General features: G+C 39.9%; 1 protein-coding gene across 1 annotated transcript; it reads left to right on the top strand.

Annotated features, from left to right (window-relative positions):
* The first annotated feature begins 1 nt into the window (after position 1).
* alg10 (ALG10 alpha-1,2-mannosyltransferase) lies at positions 2 to 15,291 on the top strand. The gene is made up of 3 exons (XM_072241304.1): positions 2 to 329; positions 6,501 to 6,698; positions 12,705 to 15,291. The coding sequence occupies exons 1-3, from the start codon at positions 165 to 167 to the stop codon at positions 13,758 to 13,760; spliced, it is 1,419 nt and encodes a 472-aa protein (XP_072097405.1). The 5' UTR covers positions 2 to 164; the 3' UTR covers positions 13,761 to 15,291.
* Positions 15,292 to 18,488: the final 3,197 nt, after the last annotated feature.

The raw sequence follows: 18,488 nt of genomic DNA, 5'->3' as shown, positions 1-18,488 counted from the left end.
TTGGTCGTGCTCGAGCTCAAGCTTCCGTAGTGCGCGCGCCGCCTGCGTGCGTGCGTGTGTTGTTGCGCAGGGGCGCGCCCGCCGTCCGCTGACCCGGAGCTCTCGCCCCGCGCTGTCGTGTCCCGGAGCTCAGGCGCTGCCCCGGCCGGAGCCGGAGCACCATCATGGAGAAAGTGGAGAAATTCTTGTTCTCGGCCGTCGTGAGCAGCAACTTCCTCATCGCCTCGGTCTTCTTTGCCATGATTAGTCGGGCCCAGAGGACTCCCTACATGGACGAGATTTTTCACGTGCCGCAAGCGCAGAAATACTGCGAGGGGAGATTCCTGGAGGTACGAATGATTTGTGGTCGTTGCAAAACCCGGAGTTAGGTGCAGCCTCGCTAATCACCTCTGCTTCACACCACAAACCGTGCAAAGTTTAGAGCTGCAGGTTTCTGTATTTACTGATGTTTAAAGTGTTGATTTCATATTTAATTTAGAGAAAGTTTCACAACTCGTCCTTATGATGCTGGATTTCATGTAATGATTCCCGTGCAGGAGGTAACTTTTAAAATAAACTAATCATTTAGCCCCAATCGCAGTTTTTGTCACCATCTTTTCCCCTTTCCATTCTGAATTTGCTACCATGAACCACTCAGGTGGCGCATTCTAGCGAGGAGCAAGTTTGTAAAAACATGCCGTCTTCCTCAGTCGGCTTACATCCGTTTGCTGTGGCTGGCACCTCTATTGTCACTGTAAACAGCTTAATCTTGTAGCTTAAACATCTTTAAGATCAATTTTGGGTTGAACTGTGGCTTGCTTCAGTCTTTCGACATAACCGTGACCTCTTCCTCTACCGTTCAGGTAAATCTTTGACATGTCCGTATCACATTGCATTCTTCCTAGAACGGTGATTTCAGTAATTAAATATTCAGCAACTGAGGCCGAGCATTTTAGTCATAGTCATACTTTATTGATCCCGGGGGAAATTGGTTTTCGTTACAGTTGCACCATAAATAATTAAATAGTAATAAAACCATAAATAGTTAAATAGTAATATGTAAATTATGCCAGGAAATAAGTCCAGGACCAACCTATTGGCTCAGGATGTCTGACGCTCCAAGGGAGGAGTTGTAAAGTTTGATAGCCACAGGCAGGAATGACTTCCTATGACGCTCTGTGTTGCATCTCGGTGGAATGAGTCTCTGGCTGGATGTACTCGTCTGCCTAGCCAGTACATTATGTAGTGGATGGGAGACATTGTCCAAGATGGCATGCAACTTGGACACATCCTCTTTTCAGACACCACCATCAGAGAGTCCAGTTCCATCCCCACAACATCACTGGCCTTACGAATGAGTTTGTTGATTCTGTTGGTGTCTGCTACCCTCAGCCTGCTGCCCCAGCGCACAACAGCAAACATGATCGCACTGGCCACCACAGACTCGTAGAATATCCTCAGCATCATCCGGCAGATGTTAAAGGACCTCAGTCTCCTCAGGAAATAGAGACGGCTCTGACCCTTCTTGTAGACAGCCTCAGTGTTCTTTGACCAGTCCAGTTTATTGTCAATTCGTATCCCCAGGTATTTGTAATCCTCCACCATGTCCACACTGACCTCCTGGGTGGAAACAGGGGTCACCGGTACCTTAGCTCTCCTCAGGTCTACCACCAGCTCCTTAGTCTTTTTCACATTAAGCTGCAGATAATTCTGCTCACACCATGTGACAAAGGAAATGGCAATATATTGCTTTTGTACCAAAGGATCACGGTTGTTTTATCATTCACTGTTCGAACGTGAGAGGCCATCTAAGATTGATGTGTATTTTCCTTCTACCTTTACCCTTCTTTCAGATTCTGCCATTAAGTAACATTACATTTCGTTATTCTTCCAGCCAAAATACATCACTCTGTAGTTGTCAAATTTAATCTGCCACATGTCCATTTCACCAGATTATGGGCCTCCAGAGCTTTGATGCTAATCTCTGCAAGGTTTTCCTATGGTGAAGGATGAGGAGCTTCCACTCCAGCTCTGGGGTGGCTGGTAGCAGAACTGCAGACTGCCACTGGTGGGGAGAAAGTGTTTGACAGGGCAGGGAGCTACCTATTAAGCAGGGCTTCTGTATATTCCTTATGTATGGACTGGATGTTTTCAATCCCATCCCAAGTACTGCTGCTATCGCCGTGATGCAGGGATTCCTATGCACGTGGACTTTTTGAAAGAAACGGACAACGTGTTTGAATCTTCTCTGTCAGCTTGATAAACTCATGCCATGATAGTTCAAGCCCCTCCTTGTTTATTTTATATTCTGCACCCTACAGTGTTCTTCCAAGTTAACGATCAATACTGAAAATCAACCCCCCCCCCGCCTGTCCCCAGTCTGAAATACAGCTGTCCATCACTACCTTCTGCATTTTGTCTTTTAATCTATTTTGCATCCATTGTGGTCACTGAATTGTTAATCCCCTGAGATTTATTTTTTTCCATAAGCTGATTGTGATAATTTGACAAAGGGCTTGACCCACTTCCTGAATAATAAATTCCAGCATTTTTTTTCTGACTGAATCAAGACTAATTGGCATGCAGTTCCCTACCTTCTCCCTTTAAGAATAGCATTAATATATTTGTTTGCTTTAAGTCTATTTGGACAAGTCCAAAGACCAGACCTTTTCTGGAAGGTTAACGTGCAATGTGCTTTAAAAGTCTCTTAAATACTTCCATTACTTAAATAGATGAGTGACCTGTTTAAATTTTAATAATCTTTTATTGAGAAATGAGATTATAGTCTATGCTACTTTTTTTCTTTGGTTAGTCTATCCTGAAACATGAGATGAATAGTCCTTGAAAGTGAGCCCATAGGTTGTTGGAACAGTTCACTGATGGGGGGGGGGGAGTGAAATTAAATTATCCCTGCTGGTTCAAGAGCCTGATGGTTGAGGAGTAATAAATGTTCCTGAACCTGATGGTGTGAGTCAAGGCTCTTGTACCTTCTTCCTGATGGTAGCAGTGACAAAAGAGCATGAACTGGATGATGGGATGCCTGATGATGGATGCTGCTTTCCTGCAACAGCAGTTCATGTAGATGTACTCAAGGTGAGGAATGCTTTACCCCTGACGGACTGGGCCGCTTCCACTACGTTTTGTAGGGTTTTCCACTCAAGGATATTGGTGTTCCCATACCAGGCTGTGATGCAACCAGTCAATATACTCTCTACCACACATCTATAGAAGTTTGTCAAAGTATTAAATGTCATGTCGAATCTTTGCAAACTTCTAAGGAAGTAGAGATGCTGCAGTGCTTTTTTCCTAATTGCTTTTACATGCTGGGCCCAGGACAGATTCTCTGAAGTAATAACACCGTGGAATTTAAAGTCCGGTTTCCTCCTCCTGAAGTCAATGAGCAGCTCCTTGTTCTTGCTGACATTGAGTGAGGAGTTGCTGTTGTGGCACCACTCAATTAGATTTTCAATCTCCCTCCTATATGCTGATTCGTCACCACCTTTGATTCAGCCAACAACAGTGGTGTTGTCAACAAACTTAAATTTAGCTCTGGAGCTGTGCTTAGTCACAGTCACAAGTGTAAAGCACGCAGGGCAGGGGGCTAAGCTCTGAGCCTTGTGGTGCTCCTGTGCTGATGGAGATCATGGAGGAGGTGTTGTTGCCAATCCAAATTGACCAAGTGAGGTTATTAAGGATCCAGTTGCACAAGGAGTTATTGTGGGAAAGGTCTTGAAGCTTATTGATTGGTTTTGAGGGGATAATAGTATTGAATGCTGAGCTGTGGACGATAGGAGAACCTGAAGTATGTATCTTTGCTGTCCAGATGTTCCAGGGTTGAGTGAAGAGCCAATGAAATGGCATCTGCTATGGACCTGTTCTGCCAGTAGGCAAATTGGAGCAGATCCAAGTCGCATCTTGGGCAGGAGTTGATGTGTTTCAAAACACTTCATCTCCGTAGATGTAAGTGCTGCTGGACGATCATCATTGAGGCAGGTTGCCACACTCTTCTTAGGCACTGGTATGATCGAGGCCTGTTTGAAGCAGGTGGATGCCTCAGTCTGCTGAAGTGAGAGATTAACAATGTGAACGTTCCAGCCAGTTGATCAGCACAGGTCTTTAGTACTCAGCCAGGTATCCCATCTGGGCTGGGTGCTTTTCATGGGTTCACCCTTCTGAAGGATGCTCTCACTTCAACCTCAGAGACTGGAATCACAGGGTCATTGGGAGCTGTGGAAGTTTGTGAAGTTTACCCCCAATAGTCAAAGCGAGCATAGAAGTTTGGGCTATAATTGAGAAGTTTATAAATTATACCAAATTTGATGATACCCTAGTGGTAATGATGGTAACGGGACTAATTAGGTGAATGGAGACATGGGAAATGAAATTCAATCAGGGTAGAAAGGTAGAGGAAAAGGAATGATTAAATGCATATTCATAGATGCATTTCCAAATAAAGACATCCTAAACAAGTTGCATAAAAGCCCTGGTGAGATCTTGCTGGGATATTCTATACTGTTCTTACATACTGAATGTACTTCATGGAGGGAGAGTAATGGAGGTTTACCAAATGGATCCTGGGATTGGTGAGGACAAGGGAAGGTGGTAAGAATTGTCTTATGAAGAGAGATTAAGCAGATTGGGTCAATGTTCTTATTTTATTGCCCTTAAGAGGAGATCTTACTGAAATATGATCACTAGAAGTATAAAAGGGTGATAGCTGTTGGGATGTTGTTTCTCCTAGCTGTGACATCCAGAATCAGGCATTACAGTTTCACAATAAAGGATTGCCCATCCAGAACTAAGAAGAAATATTCTTCAATCACTGAGTAGTGGCTTAACCAAGAGCACTGTGGAGACTCAGAACTAAGTTTATTCAAACACAAGGGCTTTAAGGTTACCAGGAGCGTGATACTGAGTTAAAAGATCAACGATTGTCTTTTGGCTGGTGGAGTAGGCAAGAGGGGTCAAATAGCTTCCCCTTATTCCTTGTGTTCTGATTCCTGAGGATAATATATGAGGTGGTTATGAAGACTTGGGATACATGACGTTGTCAGTCAAGGTATAGAGTACAAGAGCAGGCTGGCTGTACTAGAACTCCAAAGAACAAACATCAAACCATAGATGCAATATTATGTAAACTAATATGATAGCATGAAATGGGTATAAGAAAGGTGTTCAAGTGTGATTGCAAAGTTGGAGTTTTATAGATATGAGGTGAATCAGGTCAGGAGTTGGAACAAAAGAGACTAAGGAAAGATTTCATTGAGCTGTACAAAAACATGACAACTCAAGGTGCAGTAAACAGAGAAGAAATCTGGCATAGAAATTACTCAGTTCTTTTCAGGATTTAATTTGTATGAATCATTTTTCTTGGAACCAGAGTATATTTCATTTTTCTGCATTTGGGTCAGCTAAAGCAAAACCTTCTAAGCTTTGAAACCTTATTATTTCAGTAACAGTTTTATAGCTTAATTATTTCCAGCAGTGAAATACAGACAAGAAAGTGTTCTGAAAACACAAGTTAAATTTCACCAAGCTTAGTCTTTAATAGCTAAATGTTGCATTATATAAGCTACACCAGTGTGTATTACCCCCACATTCCCCTTTAATCTCTTCTAGAAAAAAAATATATAGGAAGTGAACATATTCCAGGCATTACACTATTTTCTTTAGCAAATAAATCAATAATTATGAATGAAGATTTAAAGATTAAACTGACTTTCAAGAATTTTTCCTGTGTAAATAGCTGAGAAGCTCTGGAAATCATAACCTGCAAGGTGGTTGAGCCTGAAATATTGATCACATTCTAAATGTGCTTGAAGCAGTTCTGAAAGAGCTATAACCTGCATGGTTGTGAACTGAGGGGACAAGAAATAGCCAAATTATGGATGGATTGTATTTGCCTCCTTTGTCATAAATTTCTCTGATGAATTTAGTTCCAAATTTTATTTCTTTGTTGATTTATTTTTAAAATTTCCATATACTGTACAGAATTGAAATAAATGACCTAGCTTGTTCATTTTATAGGCCATCAGACATTGTTACTATGAACCTCAAAAATCACTGCCATTATTAACTGATTGAGTGGTGTGTAACATCTTAAACATGGGATTAAGAGAATTTGTAAAATGAGAAAAACAATACTGCAATCTATTAAAAATGTGCTTGATCTCAGAGTTACCCCTAAACAAAAGAAGTGATTTCACATTTTGAGGGGAGTCATTTTAAAGGTAGGTTTCCATTGTTAACATTTTGGAAACAATATGGAAAATAATGATATATGCAGTATTTCTCTGAAGTACCACTAGCACATCAAGGACTACTACCCATTTTGGATTTTAAGATCTTGGCTTTCTTTCATGTTTGAAACACGTAGACTTAATCAAATATAGGTTGATTACCTTTTACCTTTTGTTCATTGTTTTCTTTATATAAAAGTTAAAGTACATTGTAAATATACAGTTGTTGCCAGTTTCAGTATTTTAATTGTTATAAACTGTTCTCTTCCCGATATTATGCAGTGGGATCCGATGATCACTACCCTACCCGGTCTCTACTTGGTGTCCACTGGAATAATCAAGCCAGTGTCATGGCTGCTGAGCTGGACAGGAACTGTTGTGTGCTCCACAGGAATGCTACGATTCATTAATCTGCTGTTCAATACTGGGAACCTCTACTTACTTTATTTGCTGTTGTGCAGGATACATCAGAAGGACAAGGTACCAGCTTGATTAGTTCATTTTACTGCCAAAATAATGAAGTACGGTTAAAATAGGAAGTTCTGTATTAAAGCAGCATGACCCTTGTTGACAGAATACGTACATTCATTATACTGCTGTATAATTTTACTAAATGATGGTGTTTTAGCACACCACTGAGAGAAATGGATCAGCTATGATGAAATAGTTCATCCTAATTCTGTTCCTTGGTCTTATAGTCACATCTTTCCCTATAATAAAGTGTCCCCATTTGATGTGCAGGTAAATTTCCAGTGGTGTACACCTGTTTTAGGCTTCACTGACTACGAACATGTGTGGGGACAATGTGTGTGAATTTCCATATCCTTTCAGCTTGCCCAGTCTCAATGCCGCTAATACCCCTGCAGGAAAATTTGTTAGTGCTACATGGGTGGGTTTCAACTAATTTGGCAGGGTCGGACCATGAGTAGGAGCAAACCTTGGGATAATAGTGAGAGCAAGTTTAGTAATCAGGATAGTCAGGGACACGGTAAAGGCAGGGAAAGGGATACCTAGTTAAACTGCATTTATTTCAATGCACAAGGTGTAAGGGGTAAGACGGATGAATTTGGAGTATGAATTGGCTCTGAGGACTAGGATGTTATAGCCATTACAGAAACATGACTAAGTAGAGCAGAACTGGCAGCTCAGTATTCCAGGATACCGAAGCTACAAGCATGGCAGAGGTACAGGCCTGCATATTGCCTTTTTGATAGGGAGAACCTAACTGCAGTACTAAAGAGATGGCATACTTGGGGGATTATTCAGTGAGATCAGTCTTGTTATTCATTATTTATAGAAATTATTCGGATACAGACACACAAGGTTAGATCAGTAAGTTTGTGGATGACACAAAATGAGGTGGTGTTGATGATTGAGCATGGAGCACAGGAGCTGGGACATTATGTCCGAGTTGTGTAAGTAGTTAGTGAGGCCACACTTAGAGTACTGTGTACAGTTTTGGTCACCCTGTTACAGGAAAGATGTGTTTAAGTTTTAATGAATGCAGTTTACAAGCACGTTGCCAGGACTAGAGTGTCTAAGTTACCGGGGGAGCTTGGCCAAACTGGGTCTTTGCTCCTTGGAGTGTAGGGCAATAAAGGGTGACCTTAAAGTGGTTTATAAAATCATGGGGGCATATAATAAGGTAAATGGTCGCAGTCTTTTCCCCAGGGTGGAGGGGGGAGTCCAAAACTAGGGGACATAGATTTAGGGTGAGAGGAGAAAGACTCATAAGGGACCTCAGGGGCAATTTCTTCACACACAGGGTGCAGAGTATATGGAAAGAACTGTCAGGGGAGGTGGTTGAAGCAATAGCTTCATTTAAGAAGCACTTGTAGAGGTACTTAGTGCAACAGAGCTTAGAGGGATATGGGCCAAACTTGGGAAACTGGGACTAGATGGGTGGTCAGGATAGCCTCATTGGGTGGAAGATCTTATAGCTCTGCTCTATGACTGTTGCTCTCCAACAGTAAGAAAGTGAAATTGATTTTCATTTCAATAAAATTAATATATTAAAATATACTCGCATTAATAAAGGGGCTTATAAGAAATTTGCAATTTACTTGTGACATCTGATCAGTGTCATACCAGGCTCGAGAGCTTCATGTTGTTATATTTTCATACATTTGTTAGATAGCCTTCTACACCAGCAATGATAAATTTTAGAAATGTATAAAAATAACTGCAGAAAACTGACTTTTGCTCACTTGGTGGTCCAGGTGCAGGTGTTCTCACCGTTATTTCAGGGGTTTATTTGTACAAACTCTTCAGTTAAAGAGTGGTTGATGAAGTGATGCAGAGGGCACAGTTTCAGATTTCTGGATCATTGGGAGCTCTTCTAGGGAAGGTATGACCTGTACGAAAAGGATTGGTTACACCTGAACTGAGGGGGACCAATATTCTTGCGGGCACATTTGGGAAAGGCTTAAACTAAGTTGGCAGGGGGATGGGAGCCAGAGTGATAGGGCTGAGGCTGGGGCAGTTGGTATACAATTTGATGCACTGTTTAGTGAGACTGTAAGGAAGGACAGGCAGATGATAGGGCAAAATTGCAGACTGTGGAATGAGATGAAGTGTAACATGGGGGCAAAATCGAACAGGGTGATGAAGATAGGACTGGAAGTGTTCTATTGGAATGCATGCAATGTACAGTGTAAGGTAGATGATCTTGTAGTACAGTTAAGAGATAGGCAGGTATAATGTGGGCATCACTGAGATGTGGCTGAAACAAGATCATAGTTGGGAGCTTAATATCCAAGGATACACCTTGTATCAAAAGGGTAGGCAGAGGGGCTGGGGTGGCTTTGTTGGTAAGAAATTAAATTAAATTCTTAGAAAGAGATGACCTAGGAATGAAAGATATAGAATACTTGTCGGTAGAGTTAAGAAACTGCAAGGATAAAAAGACCTTATTGGAAGTTATACGAAGTTCTCCAAACAGTAACCAGATTGTGGGATATAAATTTTAATGGTAAGTAGGAAAGGCATGTAAAAAGGGCAATGTTACAATAGTCATGAGGGATTTCAGTATGCAAGTTGATTGGTGAAATTAGATTAGTGCTGGATCCCAGTAGAGGGAATTTGTGGAATACCTAAGAGATGCTTTTTAGAGCAGCTTGTGGGTGAGCCCACTAGGGGAAAGGAAATTCAGGATTGGCTGTTGTGTAATGAACCAGATTTGATTACAGAGCTTAAGGTAAAGGAACCCTTGGGAGGCAGTGATAGAATTCACCCTGCAGTTTGAGAGGGAGACAATAAAATCAGAGCTATCAGGAATACAAATGGAGTAAAGGGAGTTATAGAGTCATAAGAGAGGAGCAGGCCAAAGTTCATTGAAAGGGGACTCTAGCAGGGATGACAGGAAAACAGCAATGGCTGGAGTTTCTGGGGACAATTCAGAAGCCACAGTTTAGATACATCCCAAAGTTGAAAAAGTATTCTAAAGGGAGGATGAGGCATCTGTTGGTGACAAGGGAAGTCAAAGACAGCATAAAAGCAAAAGAGAGGGCATATAATGAATCAAAAATTATTTGGAAGTTAGAGGATTGGGAAGCTTTTAAAAACCAACAAATGGCATTCAAAAAGACTATAAGGAGAGTCAAGATGAAATATGAAGGTAAGCTAGCCAATAATACCAAAGAGGATACCAAACATTTCTTCAGATATATAAAGAGTAAAAGAGAGGCGAGAGTGGATATTGGACCATTGGAAAATAATGATGGAGAAGTAGTAATATGGGACAAAGAAATGGCAGATGAATTTAATAAGCATTTTGCATGAGTATTCACCATTGAAGACTCTGCCAGTATACCAGATATTCGAGAGTGTCAGGGGACAGAAGTGAGTGCAGTTGCTTTTAATTATCTAAGGAGAAGGTGCTTGAGAAGCTGAAGGGTCTGAATGTAAGTAAGTCACCTGGACCAGATGATGTACACCCCAAGTTTCTGAAAGAGGTAGCTGAGGAGACTGTGGGGGCATTTGTAATGACCTTTCAAGAATCTCTAGATTTTGGAATGGTTCCAGAGGACTAGAAACTTGCAAATGTCATTTCACTCTTTAAGAAAGGAGGAAGCAAGAAAAATAGAAATTATGGGCCAGTCAGTCTGACTTCAGTGGTTGGGAAGATGTTGGTAGTCCATTATTAAGGATGAGGTTTCAGAGTACCCGAGGTGCATGATAAAGTAGACCGAAGTCAGCACGGTTTCCTGAAGAGAAAATCTTGTCTGGCAAATCTGTTGTAATTATTTGAAGAAATAACAGGCAGGATAGACAAAGGAGAGCCAGTAGATGTTATTTACTTGGTTTATAGAAGGCCTTTGACAAGGTGCCGCGCATGAAGCTGCTAAGCTTGTTAGTAGCCCATGGTATTACAGTATTCGAACATGGATAGAAGATTGGCTGACTAGCAGGAGGCAAAGAGTCAGAATAAAGGGGGCCTATTCTGCTTGGCTGCCAGACATGTGTTGCACAGGGTTGTTATTGGGACTGCTGCTTTTCACATTATAGGTCAACTATTTGAATAATGGAAATCAGTCAGGCCTGTTGAGTTCCTCCATAATTTTGTGTGTGTTTTCATATGAAGAGCATTTGATGTCTCTGGGCCTATACTTGCTGGAGTTTAGAAAAATAAGGGAGGATCTCATTGAAACCTATTGAATGTTGAAGGGCTTCAACAGAGTGGATGTGGTGTGGAGGTTTCCGATAGTGGATGAGTCGAGGACTGAGGGCACATCCTCAGGATAGAAGGACAGAACAGAGATGAGAAGTAATTTCTTTAGTTAGAGGATAGTGAATCTGTGGAATTCATTGCCACGGACGGCGATAGAGGCTAAGCCACTGAGTACATTTAAAGCAGAGGTTCTTAGGGTGTCAAAGGTAACAGGGAGAAGGCAGGGGAATAGGCCTGAGAGGGATAATAAATCAGCCATGATGGAATGGTGGAGCAGACTTGATAGGCCAAGTGGCCTAATTCTGCTCCTATGTCTTATGGTCTTAAAGAAACAGGTACGAATACAGGGCACTAATTATGTTAAATCCCCAATATTGCTACTGTTTAACATTAAACACAATATACCTGCATTCTTGGTATGAATTCAGAACCTAAATATAAACTCTAATGCATTATTCTCTGACTGCAATTTTGTTACTTTTTTGTTACTCCTGCATTTAGAAAAGCAGTGAATAGATAAATTAATTATTTAGGTAATTGCAAAATATACTCTGGAGTCTGATCTTGCATGATCAGACTCCTGTATGCATTGGTATTCTCCATCTTCCTGTACACATGTGAGACATGGACCCTCACAGCAGAGCTACAGAGGAAGATACAGGCATTCGAAATGAGATGCTATCGCAACATCTTAGGCATCTCATATTTGGACCACATCACAAATGAGCAAGTCTGCAAGACCATCCAGCACCACATTGGCCCCCATGAAGACCTTCTCACAACGATAAAGGAAAGAAAGCTGAGATGGTGCAGCCACATAACAAGATCCAGTGGCCTTGCAAAGACCGTTCTACAAGGAACAGTGGAGGGGGAAAAAAAGGAGAGGTAGACAACAAAGATGGATGGACAACATTAAAGAATGGACAGGGAAAACATTTGTGGTGACCCAGGCTCTGGCACACAACCGCGACAGATGGAACAGACTGGTGCAAAGCTTGTCATGATGGCGCCCCGACGACTCCACCAGGAGTTAAGGGCGCAAGGAAAGAAGGAAACTATAGTAAGAGCTCAGTATACTGGAGTGAGAAAACCCAACTTGCATCTATATAACTGGAGTTGAAACTTTTTATGTTATGGTATGACATACAAAACATCCATATCATTTTTGAGTATAAAATGAAGAACTTATTGAAAACAAAAAAATGGTGGCCATTAAGTTTAGAAGAATAAGAGATAGTCTCTTCAATTCATATTAATTCTTAGTAGGCTTGATAGAGTAGAACTCAAGTTCAGAGTCTGGACAAGATATCAAGCAGTTTAGATTGAGATGAGATTTTTATATATTCAAGGGTATTGTGAGCGATTGAAATCTTGACTTCATTAGGCAGTGGGTTTGTAATCTGAATTTATTCAGGACATTGATTCAATTTAATTGAGTTGATAATATTGAGTTAATAATAATATGAAATTGCCTATATCCCAGATATTATCAATATTTCTGGGATATTGATAATTGAATAGTGGAAGTTGAGGAAAATTTTTAACTGTGGTCTCATTTGTGGAATAGTCTTGAAATTTAGCATATTCCTCTTCCATTTCCTATTTTCTGTCTTTGAGGCGATGACAAAGTCATGTGTAAGTATACATGAAATGAGTATTTAATAAACATGAAGGTTTTTGACACAACAATGTTTGCATGTGAATAAAGCACTTTGTACATTTTTGTAAAAATATAAATGCAGTTTTTTTTTCATTGTTTTAATTGAACTATCTTGCCAATGAATATTATATTGTAATTATTTTTTTTTTCTTCCCAGGCTACCTCTGCATTCCAAAGAATAGCGTCTGCATTAGCACTTGCCTCATTCCCTTTGCTTTACTTTTTCTCATTCTTGTATTACACAGATGCAGGCTCAACATTCTTTATCCTGTTTACTTACTTAATGTGCCTGTATGGGAGTCACAAAGTTGCTGCCTGCCTTGGTTTCTGCGCTTTTATGTTCCGTCAGACTAATATCATATGGATTATATTCTGTGCGGGAAATATTATTGCACAGAAGTTGACAGAAGCATGGAAGACTGATTTGGCCAAGAAAAAGGATGCAAAGACAGCATGTATTGTGGATCTAACTGATGAAATCAAGAAGGTTGTGCAGTTTCTTTTCGGGTATGTTCTGTCACTGAAGAATCTGAAAGCATTGACCGTTTTGACCTGGCCATACATTACCTTGGTTATTGGTTTTCTTCTATTTTTATTTCTGAATGGAGGCATAGTTGTTGGTGACAGAACCAGTCATGAGATCACTCTGAATTTCCCTCAGTTATATTACTTCTTTTCCTTCACGCTTGTTTTCTCTCTTTTTCATCTAGTTTCCTTTCTAAAGATCGTTTCTTTCTTGGATTCAGTAAAGAAACACACGTTATTTTATATTGGTTTTGGAATTGTCTCCCTGTTGTTGATTTGGAAATTTACCTATGTCCATAAGTTCTTGATTGCGGACAACAGACACTACACATTTTACATTTGGAAAAATATATTTCAGAGACATGAAGTGATCAAATATCTGTTGGTCCCAGGGTACATCTTTGCTGCTTGGACATTTGTTGAAGCATTGAAGTCCAAATCAATATTCTGGATCTTGGCATATTTTTCCTGTTTAGTCATTGCCACAGTTCCACAAAAGTTACTGGAGTTTCGTTATTTCATAGTACCCTACTTGATCTACAGACTCAACATCCCAATGCCCTCAAGCTTCAAAGTTATTGCAGAGCTGGCTCTGTATTCTTTAGTAAATGTGTTAACTCTTTATTTGTTTCTTTATAAAACCTTCCAGTGGCCAGATAAGAAAGAAATTCAAAGATTCATGTGGTAAAATTTTGTTTCTTCTTTGTAGAGAGGGAGCGGGCCTTGAACATATTTTAAACCTCTGTAATCTTAATAAATTGGGAATCGCATGCTGTATATAATGTTTTGTGTATCTTTTTGTGGTTCACTTTGGTACTTGTATATTTGCTGTGATCCAATCGTTACTGCTTTTTGCCGAACTATTCGTTTTGGTAGTTTCATTTGCTTGATGTGGTGAATTTGTTTTAGTCATGTGTACACTAATAATTTTAATTGTATTTGCAAAGTAAGCCAAGTTAGCAATTTTTCTGAATTATTGAGATATTTAATGCTACAATATTTCATACTCCTTTTGAAGTACAAAAATAATATTCAAAATCTTAATGTAAAATTATTGATGAAATTAAAATTATGGTGCTTTCTTTCAATAGTTTTTTTTATTCCAGCAGCAGAGTTCCAAAAAGATCTGGTTGTCTTAAAATCATACTAAACCAAAAGAATTTGAAGATTTGTTGAAAATCTGACCAATGTGAGAGATTATTATGTATTATTATTATTTTTATTTCCACAAGTGTATTATTGTTTTTGCTGTGATACAAGTCCTCAGCATTGAACTACAAAGACTATAATTTCAACCTATTTTCAATAATTAGCACCCAGTAGATCCTCTGTGGCATCACTCACTGAATTATAGGTTACTGTGTGTGGGATGCTGAGGATAACATTATCACATTGAGAATTTGGAATGTACCAGGAGTAGTAAAGTTGATTTTCGTTTTGGTTCTTAGAGGAAGTTTGCTTAATTGATCTGCTGCAGGAACTGAAGTACAAACTGATGAAAATACTTGTGTTTTTATGGTACCAATCCTACTATTTCTTTTCTCCACAGTAATATAATTACCATTTTTTTTTCTGTAGACAGCAAGCTCCCTTGTCCAAACAAAATGCTTCAGTCTGTGAGATACTGTCTCTTACACTATCCCAAGCAGCTAGTTATGGCTTGAGAATTGCCTATGACATGGAATGGTTCCATCGTTGATCAGGTAGTCCGTCAAAGGGCAGGTATTTTAACCTCACTTCTGAAATTCAGCATCGCCATTAATGCAAGCATACCCTTAAAATAGCGTTGAAGATTGTACATATAGGATTTGAACCCATAGACTTTCATCTACAGGAGGAAATCTATACCAAACAAGGAGTGTTACCACAGTTTTATAAGTAAGTGAATGCATTTGATGCAGGAACAGGGAAAGGGCAGTACAGATTCAGTCACTGTGAATGTTAATTCCTCGTCCTGTTGTGTATGTAGCAAATGAGAAGTCAATTTTCACTGTTGCCTTCCAAGCCCCACATTTGATTTTCTGACTTCTTTGCAAGTACTGTTTGTTTCCTGAGCAGGAAGAGTAATTTTAAAAATAGGTTGTGCCATACTTGGTGGAGGATGACCTCTTTCATTTCTTTAAACAGTAGACATATGAGACATGGTGCACTATTTTGTTACGCCTTTTCAGATGATGGTAAAATCCTGTAATTACAATTAAATCAATTTTTGATACAGACTTCAATGTATTTTACTTGTAAAGATAATATAAGTATGCAATTTTATGTCAGCCTTCTCTTTGTGTTTTTTTTCCATAAACATCATTTCTGACATTACTTGGCTAACAAGAGTTCAGGTAGAGGACCGACAAATTTTTGAATTATACTTGGATCAAACTAACCAATTTCCATTTTTCCCACTGGTAGCCATATCTTTTTGGTGATTTTTCATATGCCTTTCTTTTTATATACCGTATGTCTACTTTTCCTTGTTTATGACAAACATAGTAAGATAGGAATGGAAAAAGACTGTTTGACCATTCAAGATGGTTCAGCAATTCAATGATTCCTTCTAATGCCACATTCCCACTCTCTCTCCACACATCTTAATGCCTTTTTAATCTGGATGTGTATCTATTTCCTTCTTAAGTATATTCAACCACATGAACTTTGCAGCCCTTTGTGATGGAGAATTGTCCAGGTGCCAGGAATAAAACCATTTCATTTCCACTCCCAAATTATCTCGCCCTCTGTCCTGAGACCTTGATCCTAGTTTCAGATTGCCAGCCATGTGAAACAACCTTCCTGTCAAACCCTTTCAGAATGTTGTATGTTTCAATTAGATCTCACTTTGTATCTGCCTTTCCAGAGATCTGCCTTTCCAGAGATCTGCCTTTCCAGAGATTAGCCTGGTGAACCTTAGTTGCGCTCCCTTAGTTGCGCTCCTGAGACCTTGATCCTAGTTTCAGATTGCCAGCCATGTGAAACAACCTTCCTGTCAAACCTTTTCAGAATGTTGTATGTTTCAATTAGATCTCACTTTGTATCTGCCTTTCCAGAGATCTGCCTTTCCAGAGATCTGCCTTTCCAGAGATCTGCCTTTCCAGAGATCTGCCTTTCCAGAGATCTGCCTTTCCAGAGATCTGCCTTTCCAGAGATCTGCCTTTCCAGAGATTAGCCTGGTGAACCTTAGTTGCGCTCCCTGCATGTATTTCCAAGTGTGGAAACCCAATCTTTCACATACCCTCCAGATGCAGTATCACCACAGTGCTGTATACTTGTAGTGAGACATCTTGCTCTTGCAACAAAGCCCAATACATATTTGCTTTTTTAACTGCATGTTTGCTTTAAACATACAAGGCTGCCCAGACCTTTTTACATATCAAGATTTATCAGTCTGTCATCACTTAAATATTCTGCTGATGTTTGTCCTACAAAAGTGCACATTGTAACATATAATCAAATTATATTTCACCTGCCACATATGTGCCCATTCAATTGTACAAATTGCCTCCAAGTAGAAGTCACTACATTGCCACGGTAATATGTGTTTTAAGAAGATTTTGCATTATTGAATATGGATAATTACTTTCACATCCAATAATTTTGAAGCTTTCACAAAACTTAGCATAAATTGAATTGTACATATCTCTATAGAGCCCAAATTTTTCACAGGATAATTACAACTGGATGATTTCCAATGGAATGAGGAATTTTTGGGGTACCATACTGGAGAGTTCTGCAGTTTTCAAATTTTTTTGGAAAAGTAGTTTTTAAATTACATACAGGGGTAAGACATACTGGAGTCCAAAATATATTAATGTTTAACTTTATTAAGAAACTGATTTCTGCATCTTACATTGTTGTCTTTGAATACTTTCTGATTGCTATATGCTATCTAGGCAAAATGTTCTGGAGTACAGAGGAGAAGGATGCTGATGCTAGTTTTAAAAAAAATCCATGATGTGACAGTTCTGCATTACAAAATTTACTAAGTGATAGTACCTGTAAAGAAAAATATTCGAAACAAAATCCAAAGCAGTTTAAAGTAAAATACTATTTTGAAAGACAATTTTAAATGGAAATACAAGTACAAGATATCTATCTATGTACTACTAAAACTCTCATGTTCTGTCTGTCTGTTTGTGACCTCCAGTTAGCACAAACGGTGCATTACAGCGGCACTTTTTTTGGCTAAATTGAATTAAAATGCGCTAATTTACAGAATGCCGGCAAAGTTCAGGGTTATATATTCGTGTAAAATTGCTCATTCGCCAAAGGTCAACAGGCTGGCTTTCACCCGAAACCCGATCAGCCGTCATGGAAATTGGGACACGACAGCCCGATGCATGCGCATGGCCAGCCTCAGCAGCGGCACCTACCAGAGCAAAAGGGCAGGGCAGCTCTATATCGAGGGGTCACATTCTACTAATCACCATCAGCATGTGCAGGAATGGGACAGATCAAACTGAGACCCATCAATAAGAGATAATTAAATCTTATTGTAATGACGTAACCCAAAAAAATCCTTTGCTGCAGTCAAAGGACAGCAGTGACTATATTCATCCATTTAGGAGAGCGCCATCCACATCATCAAGAATAATCAGCTTCCTTTGGTGTTAGTGCTTCGCATCTTCTATCCAGCGTTAGGGTTTTAAAAAATGGTCAGCCTAATTATGCCACCTGGAAAGGGAAGGGGGACATTATGGTTGTGATGACGCCAAACATCATCGGCAAGCAGCAAGGAGAGGGAGAGAACAAGAATCGGATGAGGCCGGGGCCGCACGACTCCAGGATCAAAGAGTCAGGAGAAAATAAAGGTGAGAGAAGAAGAGACAGAGGAGGAGAGGCATGCACATCTCCAGGATCAGAGACAAACAACAAACAGCATAAGAGATGAAGAGACGGGATGAAAGGGCTGCTCATCTCCAGAATGACAAAAACAGGCACAGAAGGAGGAGTGAGGAAGAGACAAAGGAGCTGAGAAATTCACATCTCCAGGATCAAAGACAAAGAACAAACAGCAGAAGAGATGAAGAGACCCAGGATGAAAGGACTGTACGTCTCCAGAATGACAACGAGAGGCACAAGGGTGACAGATAAACCAGAAATGACGCCATTAAAAGTGTCCTTCATTAAATGGGGAGGAGCTATATTTGCTTTGCTATGTGTCGTTCTTCTTTAATAAACTGAGGTTTTCTACTTCAGTTTCCAAAGCAAAGCGATACCAATAGCATTCAGGAAAATTTAATGGTTCACTCTGGTCACATCAGACTGCACTACCCTTCTCTCAAAGGGTGCCTCATCGGGTCACCCCGTTGTCTAGTGTAACTTAAAAATAAATGAGGCTTATTTCTGAGAAGTAGCATAGTTGAGACACATCCTGCTCTGACCAGGAGATGGCAGATCGTTACTAGAAAAAGCAAAATGCATTGAG

The sequence above is a fragment of the Mobula birostris genome, chromosome 23, assembly GCF_030028105.1.
Source record: "Mobula birostris isolate sMobBir1 chromosome 23, sMobBir1.hap1, whole genome shotgun sequence".
NCBI classification, from domain to species: Eukaryota; Metazoa; Chordata; class Chondrichthyes; order Myliobatiformes; family Myliobatidae; genus Mobula; species Mobula birostris.
This window is presented reverse-complemented; position numbering and strand designations above follow the sequence as displayed.